The sequence below is a fragment of the Myxocyprinus asiaticus genome, chromosome 45 (assembly GCF_019703515.2).
Source record: "Myxocyprinus asiaticus isolate MX2 ecotype Aquarium Trade chromosome 45, UBuf_Myxa_2, whole genome shotgun sequence".
NCBI lineage: Eukaryota > Metazoa > Chordata > Actinopteri > Cypriniformes > Catostomidae > Myxocyprinus > Myxocyprinus asiaticus.
Genome location: NC_059388.1, coordinates 10,886,694 through 10,903,700, shown reverse-complemented (window position 1 = coordinate 10,903,700; position 17,007 = coordinate 10,886,694). Strand labels below are relative to the sequence as shown.

Genomic DNA, 17,007 nt, shown 5'->3' with positions numbered 1-17,007 from the left:
CTGGTTGACCCAACTGTAGGCAGTGGACTGCAAGGCAGCTTGTTAGGTTTGGAACAGAGCTACAGATTACTCCTACTGGCTTTCCTGAGCTCTAGAAACAACATCTTCAGAAGTGCTTTCTTGCCTTATTTGCTCACTGGTGTGATGACCTTTCTAACCACACCTTTCGCAACTAACATAGTCTTGACACTTAAGTCAAGACGAAAGAAATGAAACAAAAGGGTTCTGGTCTTTAAGCATCCTACAGGACGACCAAACAGGCTCCATAACAGATGAAGTGTGCAACAGAAAGAGAAAGCAGGATGAATGAGTGCCCTCGCACTAACCCTCAAGGACGTTAAAGTACAAAGTGACAGGAGCAGAGAAGCTGTGGCGGCAGCAGCAATATTAGCTGGAGCTTTATAGGGGGATGAAGGAGGGGGGATAGAGGAATGGTGGACCATTCTGGGAGCTTTCCAAATCACCACAAAACGAGGAGGGAAAAAAAAAGACAAGGAGGGTGGGGTGGGGGCAGTTGCGTTTCCACGGCGACCGTGATTGCATTAGCGGTCATTTTCACCTGGACGCACTTACCATCTTCCTCCTCTTTTCTGCAATTTGCTCATCTGACTCCATCTCTACTTCACTGCTAATGGAGGTTTTCTCTTCTAGATCCTCTATTAACTCAGGATCCTGCAAGAGGGCAAGAGGGGCCTTTATCATAGCCTGGCAACAAACCAGGAGAGTGGAGCATTAGAGAGGGAGAAAGAGTGTGGGAGGGTTTGGGGGCAATTATCGACTCAGGCCTAAGTTTGGAGGAGATATTGTGGGAATCTGTGCATCAAATGCATTTGCTGACAGATTAGGAGGGTTAGCCATTTAACTGGCTTAGTGTCTTCAACCAACTAGTTACTTTTATTGGGACGTCCTTGAATCTTGTATGCGGCAGGATGCAAGGGTTATTTTTTCACGCTTTGATTAGCGTGACAAAAAAGGAAGGTTTTTACATTCTGCCATCCACCACCATTGAAATATAGAAAAAAGGAGCAAAATAATGAGGAAAATATGTTTTCTGGTGAACACACTGTAATTAGGGCCGGGCAGGAGTTGTGGATGATACACAGATGAGCAAATAGATAATTAGAATGACTTGAAGTCCAAAATAAAGATAGATTCATGCACAGAATAACGAACACAGATAACATTTACATGCAAACACAAAGGTCATAAATGAAGATAGATGTTTGTTTCTTTTGCCCTGGGATGAGAATGCAGGGCTTCCAAAACCTTATAACCAATGAATTCCCATGACTTTTCTAGTTCATGAAAAATGGATAAGGGCTTTTAGATACGGTTTAAGACTTACACAGAGCAATTTCTTGAAAAAATTAATATACACAATCTATTTCCATGACTTTTCCAGGACTGATATCACAACTGTAAAATACACGAGACTGATTTCGATGTCAGTAGTGTGTATTATTTATGCGAGTATACCTGATTGTTAGATATGGAGAGGCGTAGAGGAGAGAGCTTCCTCTGTTTGCCGTCGTTAAGCGATTTCCCCTTTGGCCCATCATAGTCCATTGTGAGGTTCTGGTTCTGTCCGCTTTCTTCCAGTGATGGCTCTCTGTCCTTGCGGCCACGCCGCCGTGTGCTGGAGCCCAGATTCTCCGTGGGTTCCAGGTTATGCTTGAGAACAGGGCATTCCTGATTGCCTTTCACACACGCACAGTCCACCTTATATTTACTACAGAATAAGACAGAGATAGAAATAGAAAAAAAATAAAAAATATACTGAAGTACTGGGAAATGTGCGGTATGGCTATTCTGATATAACTTTAGCAATTATTATTTTTTCATTATATTGCACTGATACATTAGAAATCAATAGGGTCGTCTAAGCAGGTCCTCTAAATCAATGCAATCTTTGAAACCAGCAATTCTCAGTTTAGTCAGAGTCACTTCATTAGGGCACAACATGATGTAGTTAGATGTGTGTACTCACCAGCTGCCATAGTCATAATCGAAGCCGATGGTGATCTCGCTGCCTTTGGAGATAGACCTCAGCGAGTAAATGTATAAATGCAGCATGCCCTCCTCGATAACATGCCGCACCTCAGCGTTGGGGGTGCAGGAGCGACGAATGAATCGGGCCTCGTTCCCAAAGCTCCGTGCGTCCACGCACATCTCCAAACCGTCAAACTTGGAGTAAAACAATACAAAAGGGTACGGCCTGCAAACAAAAAAAAACATTATAAACAGAAAACACAGCAGAACCTACAAACATTTTATTTGGAGTTCAAAAGACACTTATCAGCCTTTTAAGTACCTCTTAAAGAAGTAACCGTTGGCCTCAAACTGTTGTCGTAGCATCACCTTTCCCCGGTACTCGATTATGAGAGAGTCGGCAGTTAAGTCCCGCACAGCCTTCAGAATTCGTTTGTTCTTCTGTACGTGACTCTGTAAGAAACACATAACATGAGACGGTCAGTGTGTCATGCAAAACTATGAACAGCACACCAAAAATAATGACAATTCTTGTGGTGGAATTCGTGTGAGAGCTTATCTAATACCTCTACAGGTGGTTTGAAGGCTGCAATGTGTGTGTTGTAGGCCAGCGTTTTGCCATCTCGAGCCTCTTTGACTCTGAGCAATAGTTGCACTTCTTCACTGTACTGGTTACTGCTGGCCTCCTCGTAACGCTCCATCCACGACTTCATCTTATTCTCCCATAGAGAGGGAGGATCTGACGGATCACACTCGGGAGCTGAGCCCTGAACACACATACATGAGATGGTGAATCTACACAAGCATAATAAATTTGAATAGTCTTATGGGGTTTGCATTTAGACAACATGGGAGTACAGCTTCACGGTACTCACCTTCACTCTAGATGATTTTCTAGAGCCTTCACGGAATGACTAAAAGACATGAATAAAATTGAAATCAGACTTACACTTTTACGTTTCAGAGCAATTATTTTATAAGTATTTATTTGTTCATTTAAAGTCGATATGAAACAGCATTCAACCCATGCAAAACCGCATACTGAATGAGAAAATAATGTAGGTGGGACTTTACCCACTGGGAATTTATGGGATCGTAAAAAGTGGTTGTTCCAGATCAGAATGGAGCCATCATTTTTACCATTACTACCATAATCTTTATTATTACATTTATTTTAACTGCCACTATATTACTGTGTTAACTATTGGCAACCACTGAATTCTAGAAAAGCTGCTTTATCTTAAACAATGGCCTAAAACAATGTCTAAATAGCTTTTTGACTATTATTTAACATTAACCAATATCCTGTGAGACCTAGGTGACATCAGCTGAAAAGTTAATAGATTTTTATGAAAGTTTATGTAGCCAAATTCTGTTTTTTTTCTCTTTGGAATAACATGCAGTGATGAATCTTGCACAATAAGACCAAGAACACAAATTATGATATTTATGTTGAGTTGAACAGCAAAAGTGGTTTCAGATGTGGCATTATCGTGACCTTCTTGGCCCTGGCAGTCGCCGGGGGCTCTTTTTCACCACTCTTCTTGCGTTTCTTATCAGCCGGTTTGTTGCCGAGACGAGCTGTGGTGAGTGTGATGCTGGTGGGGGTGTGCTGAAATGCTGTGTACAGCTCTAACGGAACCTCATCCCCGCTCTCTGTAGCACTTGTGTCCCCATCTGCAAAAAACACACACACACATGAGCTTGTATACATTGACCACATTCATTGATTGGGCAAAAATCTGTGTAGTCCAAGATGAGTCAAATATTTTTGGTCCGTTTTCCCTGAAGAAAAAAGACTGTAGATTTGAAAAGTGAATGTCTGATAAAAGTTAATTTTGTCAACTTGTAGGAGCATATAAATGACTTCAAAGTTGATATACATGGTCTAAAAGCCAAAAAACTCCCATTTGAATTTCACAGTGTCTTTAACCTTCAACCATAAATATAATGCAACACGAATGTAATCAGACACTGATGTCCTCCACAAGCAGTTTGACATTGAATCTACCAGCAGTTGTAATGCCCAACCATCTCCAACAGGTGGCAGCACAGTGAGAAAGCTCGAGCTGTGGGATGTAAATACTGTATCAAGCCATAGAAAAGCTCCAGTAATTATTTACAGCACTACAGGAGACCTTCTAATAGAATACCCCTTACAGACATCAGCAGGGTCTGGTGTGCATTTCAAGCTATACAATAGCTCATGTCATCCTGTATGGCATTATACTCCACCCTGTTACCAGACTCTAATGATGCTTATCTTTAGCTGAATTGTGGGAAAAAGCAGTAGTGGCATTGTTCCGGCTGTGGGAGGGGTTTTGTGTGTGTGCATGCAAAAACTCACCAGACATGTTCTCTCTCTTCCTCGTTTGCAGTAGAATGGCGTGCTCTCGGTCCAGGGTGCGCGGCTGACAGCGCTCGCACAGGTAGGTCTCGGGAATGTGCTGCCGGTCAATCCCCATGCAGTCTATGTGCTGCCACACACTGACACATAAAACCAAAGAGAGTTACGAGTGAGGAGAAACGGGGCAATTATAACAGGAAGAAAACAGAATCAATTCCTGAAATCTTTCATATTGTGTTCCGGTCAAAACTGACCGATTAGCTTTTTTTTTTATTTTCCTTTCTGAAAACTGTTGTTTAATTCATCCAGTTGAAATAAATTTCCATTACATTGTTCACACATGGCATCTGAACACACATTTTGTTTTGTGATCATTTTCATAAAATTGTTTTGGTTTTATTTCACTTCGTTACACCTGTGTTGTTCCCGGTCAAAAATGACCGGCCATTGGAAATAAATGGATTAGACAACAGAATACAGAAATATTAAGTTTTCAGGATCATCACATACCCATGAGCACATATGTGGATGTGTGTTTGCACATACAAAGTCCTCAGACATTTCACACACACAACGTGTGTTGAGCACCCTTTTGTGCATCGTCTTTCCATGTACACTATGAGAATATTTCAAGATCTACTTATCATATCTTGTGTTTGGGCTCATTTGAATCAGGATAGTCTGCTGTACGTTACGATATGTCACTGTCTATGTTATATGCATGTTTCAGGGAGTAATAAGGAAAAATGTGACAAAAAGACACTCCTGTTTATTATAGTTATGTGTGACAGTGAGAATTTCATACACTAATACTCACTGCAGTTGTGCCTGAGTGAAACAAATTTTCTCATTGCACTTTACTAATTGAGACCTTTCCAACAATATATAACACATGACTATCTCATCATCTCTTTTTATGTTTTACCAACTCTGAATATAATTGTTATGAAAACAAATTCGCAACGTATGAGAACCAAACAGTTCTAACTTGTCAGTCAATTAAAAAGCATTATTTAAGTATTGGTAGGATCATCTATATGCACTGTAAAGTCCAGATTCTAAGCGTTAAAATGCCCTCAACTAGCCTGGTGTGCCGTCAACTAGCCTGGTGAAAGTTCAGTTCAATGAATCCTTCTATCAATAAAAAACATATCTTTTTTTAATATGTTAATAGTAGTACAAATCTTTTCATAATTACTAAAAAAGTTGACAAAAAGATCTAATGCATTATCTTGGCATAAAATATGCAATATGAGAGATTTATTAACAATCTTAGTGAGCTGGTCGTTTTTGACCGGGAACACTCAAGGTGTTAGCACAACAAATACAACACAGGGGTTAAAGAAATTATTTCATTAATCATACCTTTGGTATTCTACGACCATGAACAAAAGGACTGGCAGATCTAACCATCCAAATATTTGTTCAGTTGTGCAGATTGTTATCAATAGTCATTTTTTATCCACACTACATATTCTCAGTGCTATGAGTTTTGTTCACACAGCAGTAATCTGATTTTATCCAGGCAAACATTTATATCACAATATTTAGAGAGTGGAATAGGCAGGGCACATAATTATCACTTGTTAAGTGCCAAAATACAAGCATAAAATGGCTTTGGTGAGTAAATAAAACGTTACTTGCCAGTTGACCGTAACTTGATTAGGAAATGTGACATAATACATTGTTAAAGAATGATATTCTGATCCTTGCTGATATAAATGATGTAAGTGATTCATATCAAAGACCAAAACGGGCAACTAAAAGTATCAGTTGCAACGTGCACATCTTCTAACAACTTTACACAATATGTGCGGTGCAATTCCGATCTTGCAGGCCTATTCCGAGTGTTATATAGACTGTAACAGGTTCCAGAAGTAAAAATCCCATTCATTTTTTTCCCATAGACTAACAGATTTTTAACAATAACTTATAAACTTTTCAAAACAGACCTACCGTGAGCTCCGAGGTTGTTACGCCATGATATATGCTTCTGTTGAAGCCAAAAGTCAGCATTATTTCAACTTCATTGTTTAAAAATCACACTTAATAGCGGAATTCCTGAACAACTACACTACCCGTGGTACAGTAGTGAAAGATCCATAAATCAAGCAAGCCCACGAAAAATGCCTGGAAGAGACCGCCCACTTCCATGATGCACTCTGAGTGACACATTAAGAGTTGGTCTTCCTTCACCCTCAAATCCTCAAAAAATAAAACATTTATTTGCATATATCAGAATATTTTGCAATAAATGTCAAATATATTGTTTCTATACTTCTAATCAACAAACTAAAATCAATAGTTTTATGCATTTCCATCGGTTTTTATCCTATTACGTCATTCACAATGCTTCATGGGATTTTAGTTTGTGCCCTTGTGAAATATGGTAAGTACACAGTGTTGTACCTGTGTCTTTTAATCTGATTTTCAAATGCTTTTTTGTTTCAAATCAAAGTTTGTAATGTTGTGATTCACCTCGGTGCTGACAGGTTTGGTTCATGGTTTAAAACTCTTGTGAAGGATTTTTTGAAAAGTCTGGTGAAAAATTATTGGGAAAAATACTTCCAAAACTAAAAGGGCTGAAAAAGTGTTGCGTTCCTGAACCGTCTCCTGTTATGTGTTTCTCACAGAGTCACGTACAGAAGAACAAACAAATTCTGAAGGCTGTGTGGGACTTGTATCCTGAAAGTGCACTTGAACACACCTTCATAACTGCTTGTTATGATCCATATGCTGATAAATCCACCACACAGGAAAAAATTAATTGCTTATTTTTGCTTATTTTGGTGAGGCAAGTGGCTTATTTTGGGCTTGTTTTTCCAGACCAGGTTGCTTGTTTCTCTTGGGAGATTTGGCAACACAGCAATTGTTATTTCACTCACCCCTTAGAGCAGTACTGTCATTTTTAAAAGAACGTTATTAACCATTCTTTTATTTTGTTCTAACTGGTAACCTTTTGGAAAGGAAGCTGCAGAACTTTTAAAGTTTTTGCTTAGAACGAACCGATATGAAAAACATTTCGTTTTTATTCCCTGATCATTTGATAATTATTTGATTAATTAATGCTTCCACGATTTATCGAAAAAAAATGTGTACAAGCATCTTTTAAATAGAACTCAGTTCACTGACTGCTTTCCGCGGATGGTAATAGTCGCAATGTTTACTGGGCCGGGCGAATAGCACAGGGTTTTGTGAATAATGTGCAATCTATAATTTTTATTTAGGAGCCATGTTTTCACGGAAAGAAACGACTTAATTAAAATACGCAAGAAACAGCGCTATTTTAGCGCAAGTAAGATGCAAGTTTTGCACCAAAACAGCACGCGCTGGCGCAATGGTTTGTTTGAAACTGCTGTAAAGTGGCATAATTGTGTGTGGGCCCACCTGCACTTGTCGCAGCAGATCATGTAGCCGTCGTCGTGGGTGAAGCCGCAAATGCAGCGTGTGATGTCAGCACCGTAGCTGCCGTCTTCCGAGGTGCTGAGCGTGGTGCCACGTGACGCCTCGTCCTGCCCGTCTGGCACAAACAAGCCCTCTCCCGCACGGCCCCCGGACACAAACAGACCCTCACCCGACCGGATCAGCACGGAGGGAGGTGGGGATGCTGGGGGGGTGGGTGGGGGTCGCGCCCCATAGTTATGGTCCTGTGGAAGAATTCACAAGAAGAAAGTTGTCACGTTTTTCAGCAGAGTTAAATCAGATAACATAGAAAGTAGATATATAGGTCAATAATGAAAGGGTGTGTACAGAGGGCGTGTTTGTGGCACTTTCCAGCAAATATCAGGCCATGTTTGTGAAAGGGAGATACTCACGGCGTAAGGCAGACCGATGTAGCCGTGGGAGTGGTGGGAGCTGCTGTTGTAAATCTGGTGAGGGTAGCTGGACTTCTCCACTACCACGGAGCTTGCCTCCACAGATTCTGGTCTACTCCATAGATGCACACATAGAGAAAAAGAATGGAGCAAGAATGAGAAACAAGTTCAACAAGGCTTGTGTTTTTCTAGTAGACCCCCCCAAAAAAACTGGTTTGACAGCAACTAAACAAAAGGGAGAGAAAGGATTAACAAAGCCTGCTGTGTGGTGAAGAACATTTCAATCAGTAACAAATCAACACTTTTGTTTGTAGCAGTCAACACACATTTATATGATACAGAATAGGACAGACATTTACATCACCTCTGTAGTGACCTGATATCTGTGAACAAGTGTGTATGTTAGTATGTGTACAGTCATGCCCTCAGCATGTACTGTTATCACACCTCTCTGTAATCTTAAAATCAAGTTTATTACAAACCTAACACCCGGTCTGTACCACACAAACACACACCAAAGCAAAAGGGCCTTCACTTTCACATAATTATTAGAAGTGAATGAAATTAATGGAGTTTTTGATTAAAAGGGAAATTACAAGTGTTCGAGTGTGTTAAACACCAAGTTTTATAGGGAAAAAGAGATAGAGATGTAAACATGGACCCTCAAACAAAGGTTTGTTATCATGTATATGGAAGTAAAACTAAATTTCTCATCTAACACAACTGTGTCAAGGTCACGTAACCACTCTGTTGCCATTATAGAAGTAGATTACACAAATAATCTGACACCAACACACACACACACACACACACACACAAACACACACTCATAAACAGTTTGGATGGAGCCATTTTCAAAACACTTCTGCATATAAAGCAAGCACGTGCCGTTTTCTAAAAATCAGGATTCCCATTGTTTTAGACCAATGAATTTCCATGACTTTCCATTGGTTTGTGATTACTGGAAAAGTACTTTTAAATAAAAGTTTAAATTCTACAAAGAATGATTTTTTAAAAAAAATCAAAGAGAGTAATTTCTAACTTAATTTCCATGTCTTTTTCAGGCATAGAAATCAATTTATAAATTCAATGATATTTCCAGGTTTGCCATGACCAAAGGAACCATGTTGCTGAAGATATGCATAAGAAAATGCAACACTGACACAAATTAAGACGTAATATACATTACAGCATTCATTTCTGTTACAGCATCTCTTTCTGTAAAGCCGCTTTGAAACAATGTGTGCTATGAAAAGCGCTATACAAATAAAATTGACCTGACTTGGCTTACTTTAAAAGATACTTTAGTCCTTAAAAGACAGGAAGATTTCCCAAAACACTTTGAAAACTTACCAAGAATCAAGATTTCTGCAGTGTAAACAGTCGAACAGAGAACCACTGGCACCAAACAGGACAGCAAGCAAGATATGCACACAGAAATCAGCCTGGTTTCCTGTCTTTTTCCTGATATTCCTTCCCTCGTTCATGTCTCACTCCAAGATCAGAGTAACTCTACCTGTGGGTCTCCTCTCCACCATGTGCTTTCTATCCTTACCTCTCGCCCCCTTTCTCTCTCACACTTCCTGATTCAGTTAGTGCTTCGTAGCTCAACTGTCAATGTGAAAGTGTGTGAACCGCTGAGGGGCGGGACCCTGTGTGTGTGTGTGTGTGTGTGTGTGTGTGTGTGTGTGTGTGTGTGTGTGTGTGTGTGAGCATGCATGAGTCAAACAAGAACAAAAGCTCTTATGAAGAAAGCAGCCCTTCCAAGCAGGCGATAAATGATTAGCAGGTTTTATTGATGCTTTTACGTTACGGTGTGGTTTGCAGCGATAAGATTATCGACGCGGGAAAGATGACAGGCCGGGGGATTTCCTGCGCATTGGTGACAAACTCTCAAGTCTCCTTTAGTAAAAGACAGCTGCCTCTCTCAATGGGGAAGGAGGAAATTTAACAGGCAGCGAGTCAAAAGGAGACAGAGAGAAGATGTTTAAGTAGGTGGGAAGATAGATAGAAGAGGAAGAGAGAGAGAGAGAGAGAGAGTGTGTTGCTTAAGAGTCCGAAAATTTTTAAATATATAATGAGCCATAAGCACAGCCTTGCAAAGTACTAGGTATTGGTCAGGATGGTCGACTAGTCACCAAACAACTAACTAGTTGATTAGAGTTTTTTTCTGTCCTATCTGTCTCAGCATTATGTTGGCTGATCACTAATGCTTAGGCTTGTCATAAAATATCCATATATGGATTATTGTTCGGCATGTTATTTTACTGATATGCTTTTGAGGCATCAATATATAAACATAAGCTGACATTTAAATTAGAAGCCTAATTTGTCTGTTTGCCTTTCATTTAGTGTAGTCTGGCATAATTGCTTTGGGAGACCACAAGGGGGTGAAATAACATTTACTGTACTTAATACTGAAGGATGCGTTGATGCAATGCAGTGCAGGTGGCAGTCCAAAGTTATGAATCTAGTCACCATACACACAAGTCAAAGTTTTTTGTACTTCAAGAATGAACAAAGTGGCATTGATGAGTTTGCAGGTTAGTGTATGACACTGGTGTAATTGTGCAAACTGAACGATTAGAAATGGTTAGCAATGGTTATTATGCAATTTCTCTGTGTGAAGCCTTGAAGAGGTTTCATTCAAGCTGTCAAACAACAAAGAGACATACTCGTAACTACAAAATACATTGTGTAGGCTATATGAAAAATACATGAACACAATATATCATCCAATAATGGCTAAAATAAATAATCTATGTCCTTTGATAATGATTCGGGTCAAATTTAATGCAATACTATGCGAGTTGAGCTTCGTGGTGCTGCAGAATTTTGAGCAGCCTCTGGAGTCGAAACTGGGAGTCGTAGGTAGGGCTGAGTGATTAATCGAAATAAAATCGAAATCGCAATATGACCCAGTGCGATTTTCAAACCGTGAGGGCTTCGATTTAATTAATTAAATAAAGTCATCGCGCTATATAATATATAATTTCACGTACCTCTATGTCTGGTTGCTACAATTTACAATACACATTTAAAATAATCCCATGAGAGTGGGGTTTTTTGACAGCAAGGCAGATGAGCATTTCACTACATTAAAAGGCTGTTGTCCACTCAACTTCAAACAACAGAAACTTCCATCCTTTCAGTTTTCAAAATAAAAGCTTCCACCGACATAAAGGCTTGAGGGTTTACCAGGACTGCATAATAAATTATGAAATTACTAAAGAAATAAATTCCTATTAAATAATAATAAATGATTATAATAATAGTGATTATTATTATACAATGATATATTTCTATAACAATGTCTTAACTTATTATTATTATTGCAATAATTTAAAATTCAAATTGACTGGGTTTCAAAAAAATATTGATGAAAAGTGATTGTGATGCTCAACCCGGTTACATTAAAAATGTTTCAGGGTAGAATGTTATGGGATTAAAGGTCTGTGCAGAAATGGCTAATAATTGCCAAATATTGCCAATAAAACAAAACAAAAATAACAGAGGGAGAGAGATGGCAGCACAACAAAATAATAGTGAGGACATCAGAGAATGAACAGATCAGACACAAAAGGGAAAGAAAAGCAGCAGGCCGGAGGGCGACAAACATAGAGAGATGGAAAGAAGAGAAGGAAAGGAGAGTGCTATGGTAATTGAAGCTCTAATTAGATGTTACGGGTATGCATGCACTAATCATAGCCCACAGCTTCAGAGACAGCTTAATATGGAATAGATACAATTCACACACACACTCACACACCTGTTGAAAGCCAGCTGAGAGACAGCTAACTCTCAATGTCTCACATTTCCAATTTATTACATGGATAGATAAGCACACACACATTACATGTGCTCATGTTAATGGAAGTCACCTTAAACATGCCATATAGCATCTATCTAGGGCTAGACGAGGTTTAGAGGGATTAAAGCAGCCGTTTCAGGTCCAAAGGCATTTTATCAGAGTGTCTGTTGACATCATTGTGATGCACTATGCTTGGTAACTATGGCAACCTCTGCCTCAGGCCAGGGTGGGCTGACCCTGACTGAGGAGGAACAAGCAAAGAGCCGCGGAGGAGATGCAGTAGGATAAGATCTGTTTGGAAGACCACCATGTGAGAACACCCGTAAATTACAAATCAACTGCCTTTCTTTACGTGATACGGTGTTACTTGATAAAGGGATAGTTCATGCAAAAATACAAAGCTCACCCATCTCCTTTTGTGCTCCACTGAATAAAAAAGTCATTTAGGTTGGAACAACATAAGGGTTAGTAACTGATAGAATTTTCATTTTTGGGTGTACTATCCCTTTAAATGGTTGGTAGAGATCGTTTCTAACTTGTTAAGAGTATGTTGAAAGAAATCTGTGCGCGCAGGCAGGCGTACGGACGCTCAGAAGTCTCTGAAACCCATATGGACATAAACCTACGTGGCAGTACGGCCTCTTTAAGCAGGCTAAAGCTCCAGGGTCCAGCTGTCACTCAGCCAGTCGCCATGACAACAGGCCCTGCGCAGTGCAGGGGAGAGCGCCATGGCAACACACAGTGACGAGGCAATGGCGCCGAGGGCAGCGAGACAGGGCTCTGCATTTAAAGAGAAAGACACTGCTTTCATTCAAGCGCATGCTGCAGAGGGGAGGGGTCTACCGTAGGGATCAACTGAAAGTGTGTGATGTCAAATCTATTAGGCATTTAACAGCTCAATGTAGAAGAAATCTTGAGAATGTATCATAAAGGAGGCGAAAAAACAATGATACGACAAATAAATATTAAACTGCACATTCAAATTCAATTTCTATAATAAATTCCAGGATAATACAAAAAATAAAAAAAAAGAGAAAAAGGAATAGTTCACCTTAAAATTTAAATTCTGTTACCAACTCACCTTGTCACTGAAAACACATATGTTTGTTTTCCTGAGCAATACAAAACGAGTTATTTTGTAAAAGGCCAAGGCTGCTCATTTCAATACAATGAAAGTAAAAAAGTCACAAAAACATTAAGTGCTTTCAAGTCCCTTTAAATTTTCACATGCAAAGCTATCATATTGCTTTAATAAAGTTGGAAAAAAAGCATACATGGAGTCATTTGGACTACATTTTATAGCCATAGTCCCCATTCACTTTTCATTTTAGCTTGACAATTCTGCTGAACAACTTTTGTGTTCGACTGGGGAAAAATAAAAAAATAAAATGTAAACGATGGCAGAACCTTTAATTTTTCCTTCAAGGAAAACAGAATGTTTCTATGTGGATGCAATAAAACATGCTTTCTGATGAGAAAGATATGTGTTTGTTTGTGATTTAGCCACATGCCAGCTTCAATGTCTATTGTCAAAGCAAAAATCACATTAAAATTGGTGCTGTCAGTTGATTAATCACATACTTTTTTGTAGTTAATCGTGAATAATCGCATATTTAAAAAGTGCTGAAATTTGACTTATTTACTTATTTTCCTGTCAAAATGCATTTATTTCCATCTTAGGAAAGAAAACAAATCAATACGTAACAATAATGTTTTATTATCATTTTCCGAACAAAGCTTTCCGCAGTACAAAGATAGAAATGCTCTAAAATAGCACCAATTCAAGTTACATTAAACGTTTCCCAAAGTCTAAGTGGGAGTTTGACTAATTGAAAGAACAAGTCACCACATAGGTTGCATTTTAATTGCAATGATCATTAAATCTCTTTAACTCTATTATATTACTCTGCCAGTAGATTGTTGCTATCTGCTTTCCTACAGCAATCATGAAGCTACATTTATGATTCGTGTCAGGGCCGTCAACGGCAGCATCAAGCACTGCTTTGAACTCCACATGACAAGCGCTGCAGAATTAACGTGCTTCTGTGGTAATTAAAATGCGCCTTACATAGGCTGAAAAATACTTGATTTCTATCACAAGTCCCATCTGGACTTGTTTTGTACATCAAATAGTGTTAAGAGGTCCTTTCTCCATCATTTTATCACTGACACTGAATCACTGTTGTGTGTGTTGTGAAGTGTGCATCAGTGTAATGACTCCGTGCAGACACATTACAAACGTTCCACCCTTCCAACCAGTCTTTATGCTGTATTAACAGTAAATGCGTTATTCGCGATTATGAAAAATGAACACGTTGAACTTTAATTAATAGCATGCATTAAACATGATAATTCTGACAGATCTAGTTATAATGTAATAAAACATGTTAAAAACCCTATTTAAGGTTTCAAATCTATTTTTTGATAAAACTAAATCTGGTCTAATTTTAATAAGGAATGACAGTGGACACTTGCATGAGGCACATAATTGGGGGAACTTCGCCTGAGAGTAAAAATGTATATGTAAGCCTGGAGTGGTCTATTTGGCATCGGGTGTACATTATTATTTTATTTTATTTTATTTTTTTGAGTGAACTCTCTCTTCAATTAGAACCAAATGTTTCTATGTGGATGCAATTCTACATGTTTTCTGGTGAGAAAGCTGCATAGAGATGAAGGAGAACGGAAGTGGGTGAGATGATGACAAGTCTACAAGCATCTTCTCTTCGCTGGTGCAACCAGAAAATGAACAAAATTAAACAAAAGGTAGTGATGAGTCAATGTGAAAGGACAAACAGTGAGAGAGCTAGAGAGAGAGAAACTCACTCTGAGCCTGCAGCCATGTCCAGGTATGAGGTGTTGGCCGTGTCCACCCCTACTGGGATGGCTATGCTCATGACGTTCTGTGCTGGGAGTCTCTTGTCCTACTGAGTCCAGAGCACAGCAATCCAAAACACTGAGGCATGTCAGCCACAGGACTCATTGCACACATCTAAGTGCATCCACAAGGCCTATGAGGACACAGAGAGGAAAAACAGTTTTAGTTAATATTTCCACTAGACTCAAGGTACAATAGTACACAAAAAGAGCAATATAACGTGACGGTGGGCACTACACAGACAGAGTACATTTTCAGTTACTGCGAAACTCGGGTGATTAAAGCTAGAATTGTAAACAGGAAATGACTCTTTTTCAAAGGAGCAGCAATGATTCACAGCACAAACATGAGACATTGAAACGCCTGAGGCATAATAACCTATCTGCAGACCTCGAGGGCACTAGTTATCACGAAAAGCATATGAAAATAGTTTGTTTCTTTCATTTCTAAGGAATAAACATTAAAACACTAGGGCTATGTTGTTTTTTAGAAATGTGGTCTATGGCAAGTGTTTAACACTTTTCCTTATAACTTCCAAGTGTCTAATTTTATGTAACTAATACAATTTTATGTACTATTAAGTATTTCAATTGCAACTAGTATCTTTTTCACTTTAAAACTTACTAGTAAGTTGTAATGAATAAATATGAAATGGCTTGCCATATGTGGTCCAGCATTTCTATGATGTACAATGTAGTTTATACGATAGAGAGGGGGAAGTGAAGATTGTAAGGCAAAACAGTGAAATAACAGACCTCCTCGACCCTTACAGAAACAGCGCAACAAGCCACAGGCCGCAGTGACTTCGCATGGCCACAAGGGGGAGCAGTTGCATACTCGGTCAAAGCCACCATCAATGTGGAGGAGGAAGAGAGAGAAAATACAACATGGAGGCGGATTTCTTTTTTTTTATATTTTCCGCTCTCATCCATAAGTGTCCATTCAAAACGCACACACAAGCCTGCACTAACACATGCACCCTCACAAATACACTGTTTAGGAGACAGAATTTAATGTGTGTACTGGTGGAGACATAAACAGAGATTAATGATTAAGCACTGGGTGTGTAGAGGAGACAGTCTATGAAAAGTAGCTCTGTGGTGGGATTTGACATTGACAGACAGCTAAAGACAGCACAAACAGCCAATCAGGTGCTGCGCTTTCAAGTAACGTTTTAATCTTGGTCAGAAGCGGTAAATATGTCACACTGACACACTTCCTCTGGAAAAACAAACAGGGTGGCGACAAAAGGAATTTAAGCATGTGTGTGTTTTGGTGATAAACGGGATTAGAGGAGGGGTCAGATGCTGGGAAAGACTACATATGAAACCTTAATTTTGGCAAGACTGGACACCTACAGAAAAGTGAACAGAGGAAGCGACAGGCCTCCCACACTTTTTGATCAATGAATTTCCATGACTTTTTCATGACCTTTCTAGTCATTTGTTATTACTGGATAAGGATTTTAAAAATCATTAAAATTCAGACAAATTTGCAAATGAATCATCCAGATTCATTTGTAACCTGGTTCGATTCACTAAAAAGAACCAACTCAAAAGAATGATTTGCTTCAATCGGATCAATATAGCCTGTGAGCAGGTTTGACTCAACATGAGCAATATCTACATTATGAAATATTTTAGAGTAGAGCATAACTAGAAAAATTACATTTACTTTAGAACTTTTCATGACTAAAGGCTAGGGTGTAATTCGTTTTCCGTGTGCCTGTACGTCTTGCGCAGAGTCGGGCGTTCTGGCTTTTAGAAGTATACTCACTGATATATATACACCGATCAGCCACAACATTAAAACCACCTGCCTAATATCGTGTAGATCCCCCTTGTGCCACCAAAAGAGCTCTGACTCATCGAGGCATGGACTCCACAAGACCCCTGAAGGTGTCCTGTGGTATCTGGCACCAAGACATTAGCAGCAGATCCTTTAAGTCATGTAAGTTGTGAGGTGGGGCCTCCATGGATCGGACTTGTTGGTCCAGCATATCCCATAGATGCTCAATCGAATTAAGATCTGAGTAATTTGGAGGCCAAGTCGACACCTTGAACTCTTCATCATGTTCCTTAAACCATTCCTGAACAATTTTTTCAGTGTGGCAGGGTGCATTATCCTGATGAAAGAGGCCATTGCCATCAGGGAATACCGTTGCCAA

The 17,007-nt window shown here is 39.3% G+C and overlaps 1 protein-coding gene across 10 annotated transcripts in view; it reads right to left on the bottom strand.

Annotated features, from left to right (window-relative positions):
* Nucleotides 1-17,007, bottom strand: part of LOC127435394 (inactive histone-lysine N-methyltransferase 2E-like) — a 49,500-nt gene that overhangs the window by 11,394 nt on the left and 21,099 nt on the right. For 4 of the 10 annotated variants that reach the window (XM_051688839.1, XM_051688838.1, XM_051688840.1 and 1 more), the window contains 11 exons: nt 14,789-14,973; nt 8,152-8,263; nt 7,724-7,983; nt 4,337-4,476; nt 3,488-3,666; nt 2,865-2,903; nt 2,556-2,756; nt 2,312-2,442; nt 1,988-2,215; nt 1,477-1,729; nt 574-705 (listed from right to left, as the gene is read on the bottom strand). In XM_051688839.1, coding sequence (XP_051544799.1) covers nt 574-705; nt 1,477-1,729; nt 1,988-2,215; nt 2,312-2,442; nt 2,556-2,756; nt 2,865-2,903; nt 3,488-3,666; nt 4,337-4,476; nt 7,724-7,983; nt 8,152-8,263; nt 14,789-14,859 — 1,746 coding nt within the window. In that variant the 5' untranslated portion in view covers nt 14,860-14,973. The remainder of the gene's footprint in view (nt 1-573; nt 706-1,476; nt 1,730-1,987; nt 2,216-2,311; nt 2,443-2,555; nt 2,757-2,864; nt 2,904-3,487; nt 3,667-4,336; nt 4,477-7,723; nt 7,984-8,151; nt 8,264-14,788; nt 14,974-17,007) is intronic. The other 6 variants (XM_051688841.1, XM_051688842.1, XM_051688844.1 and 3 more) reach the window with 2 other exon arrangements.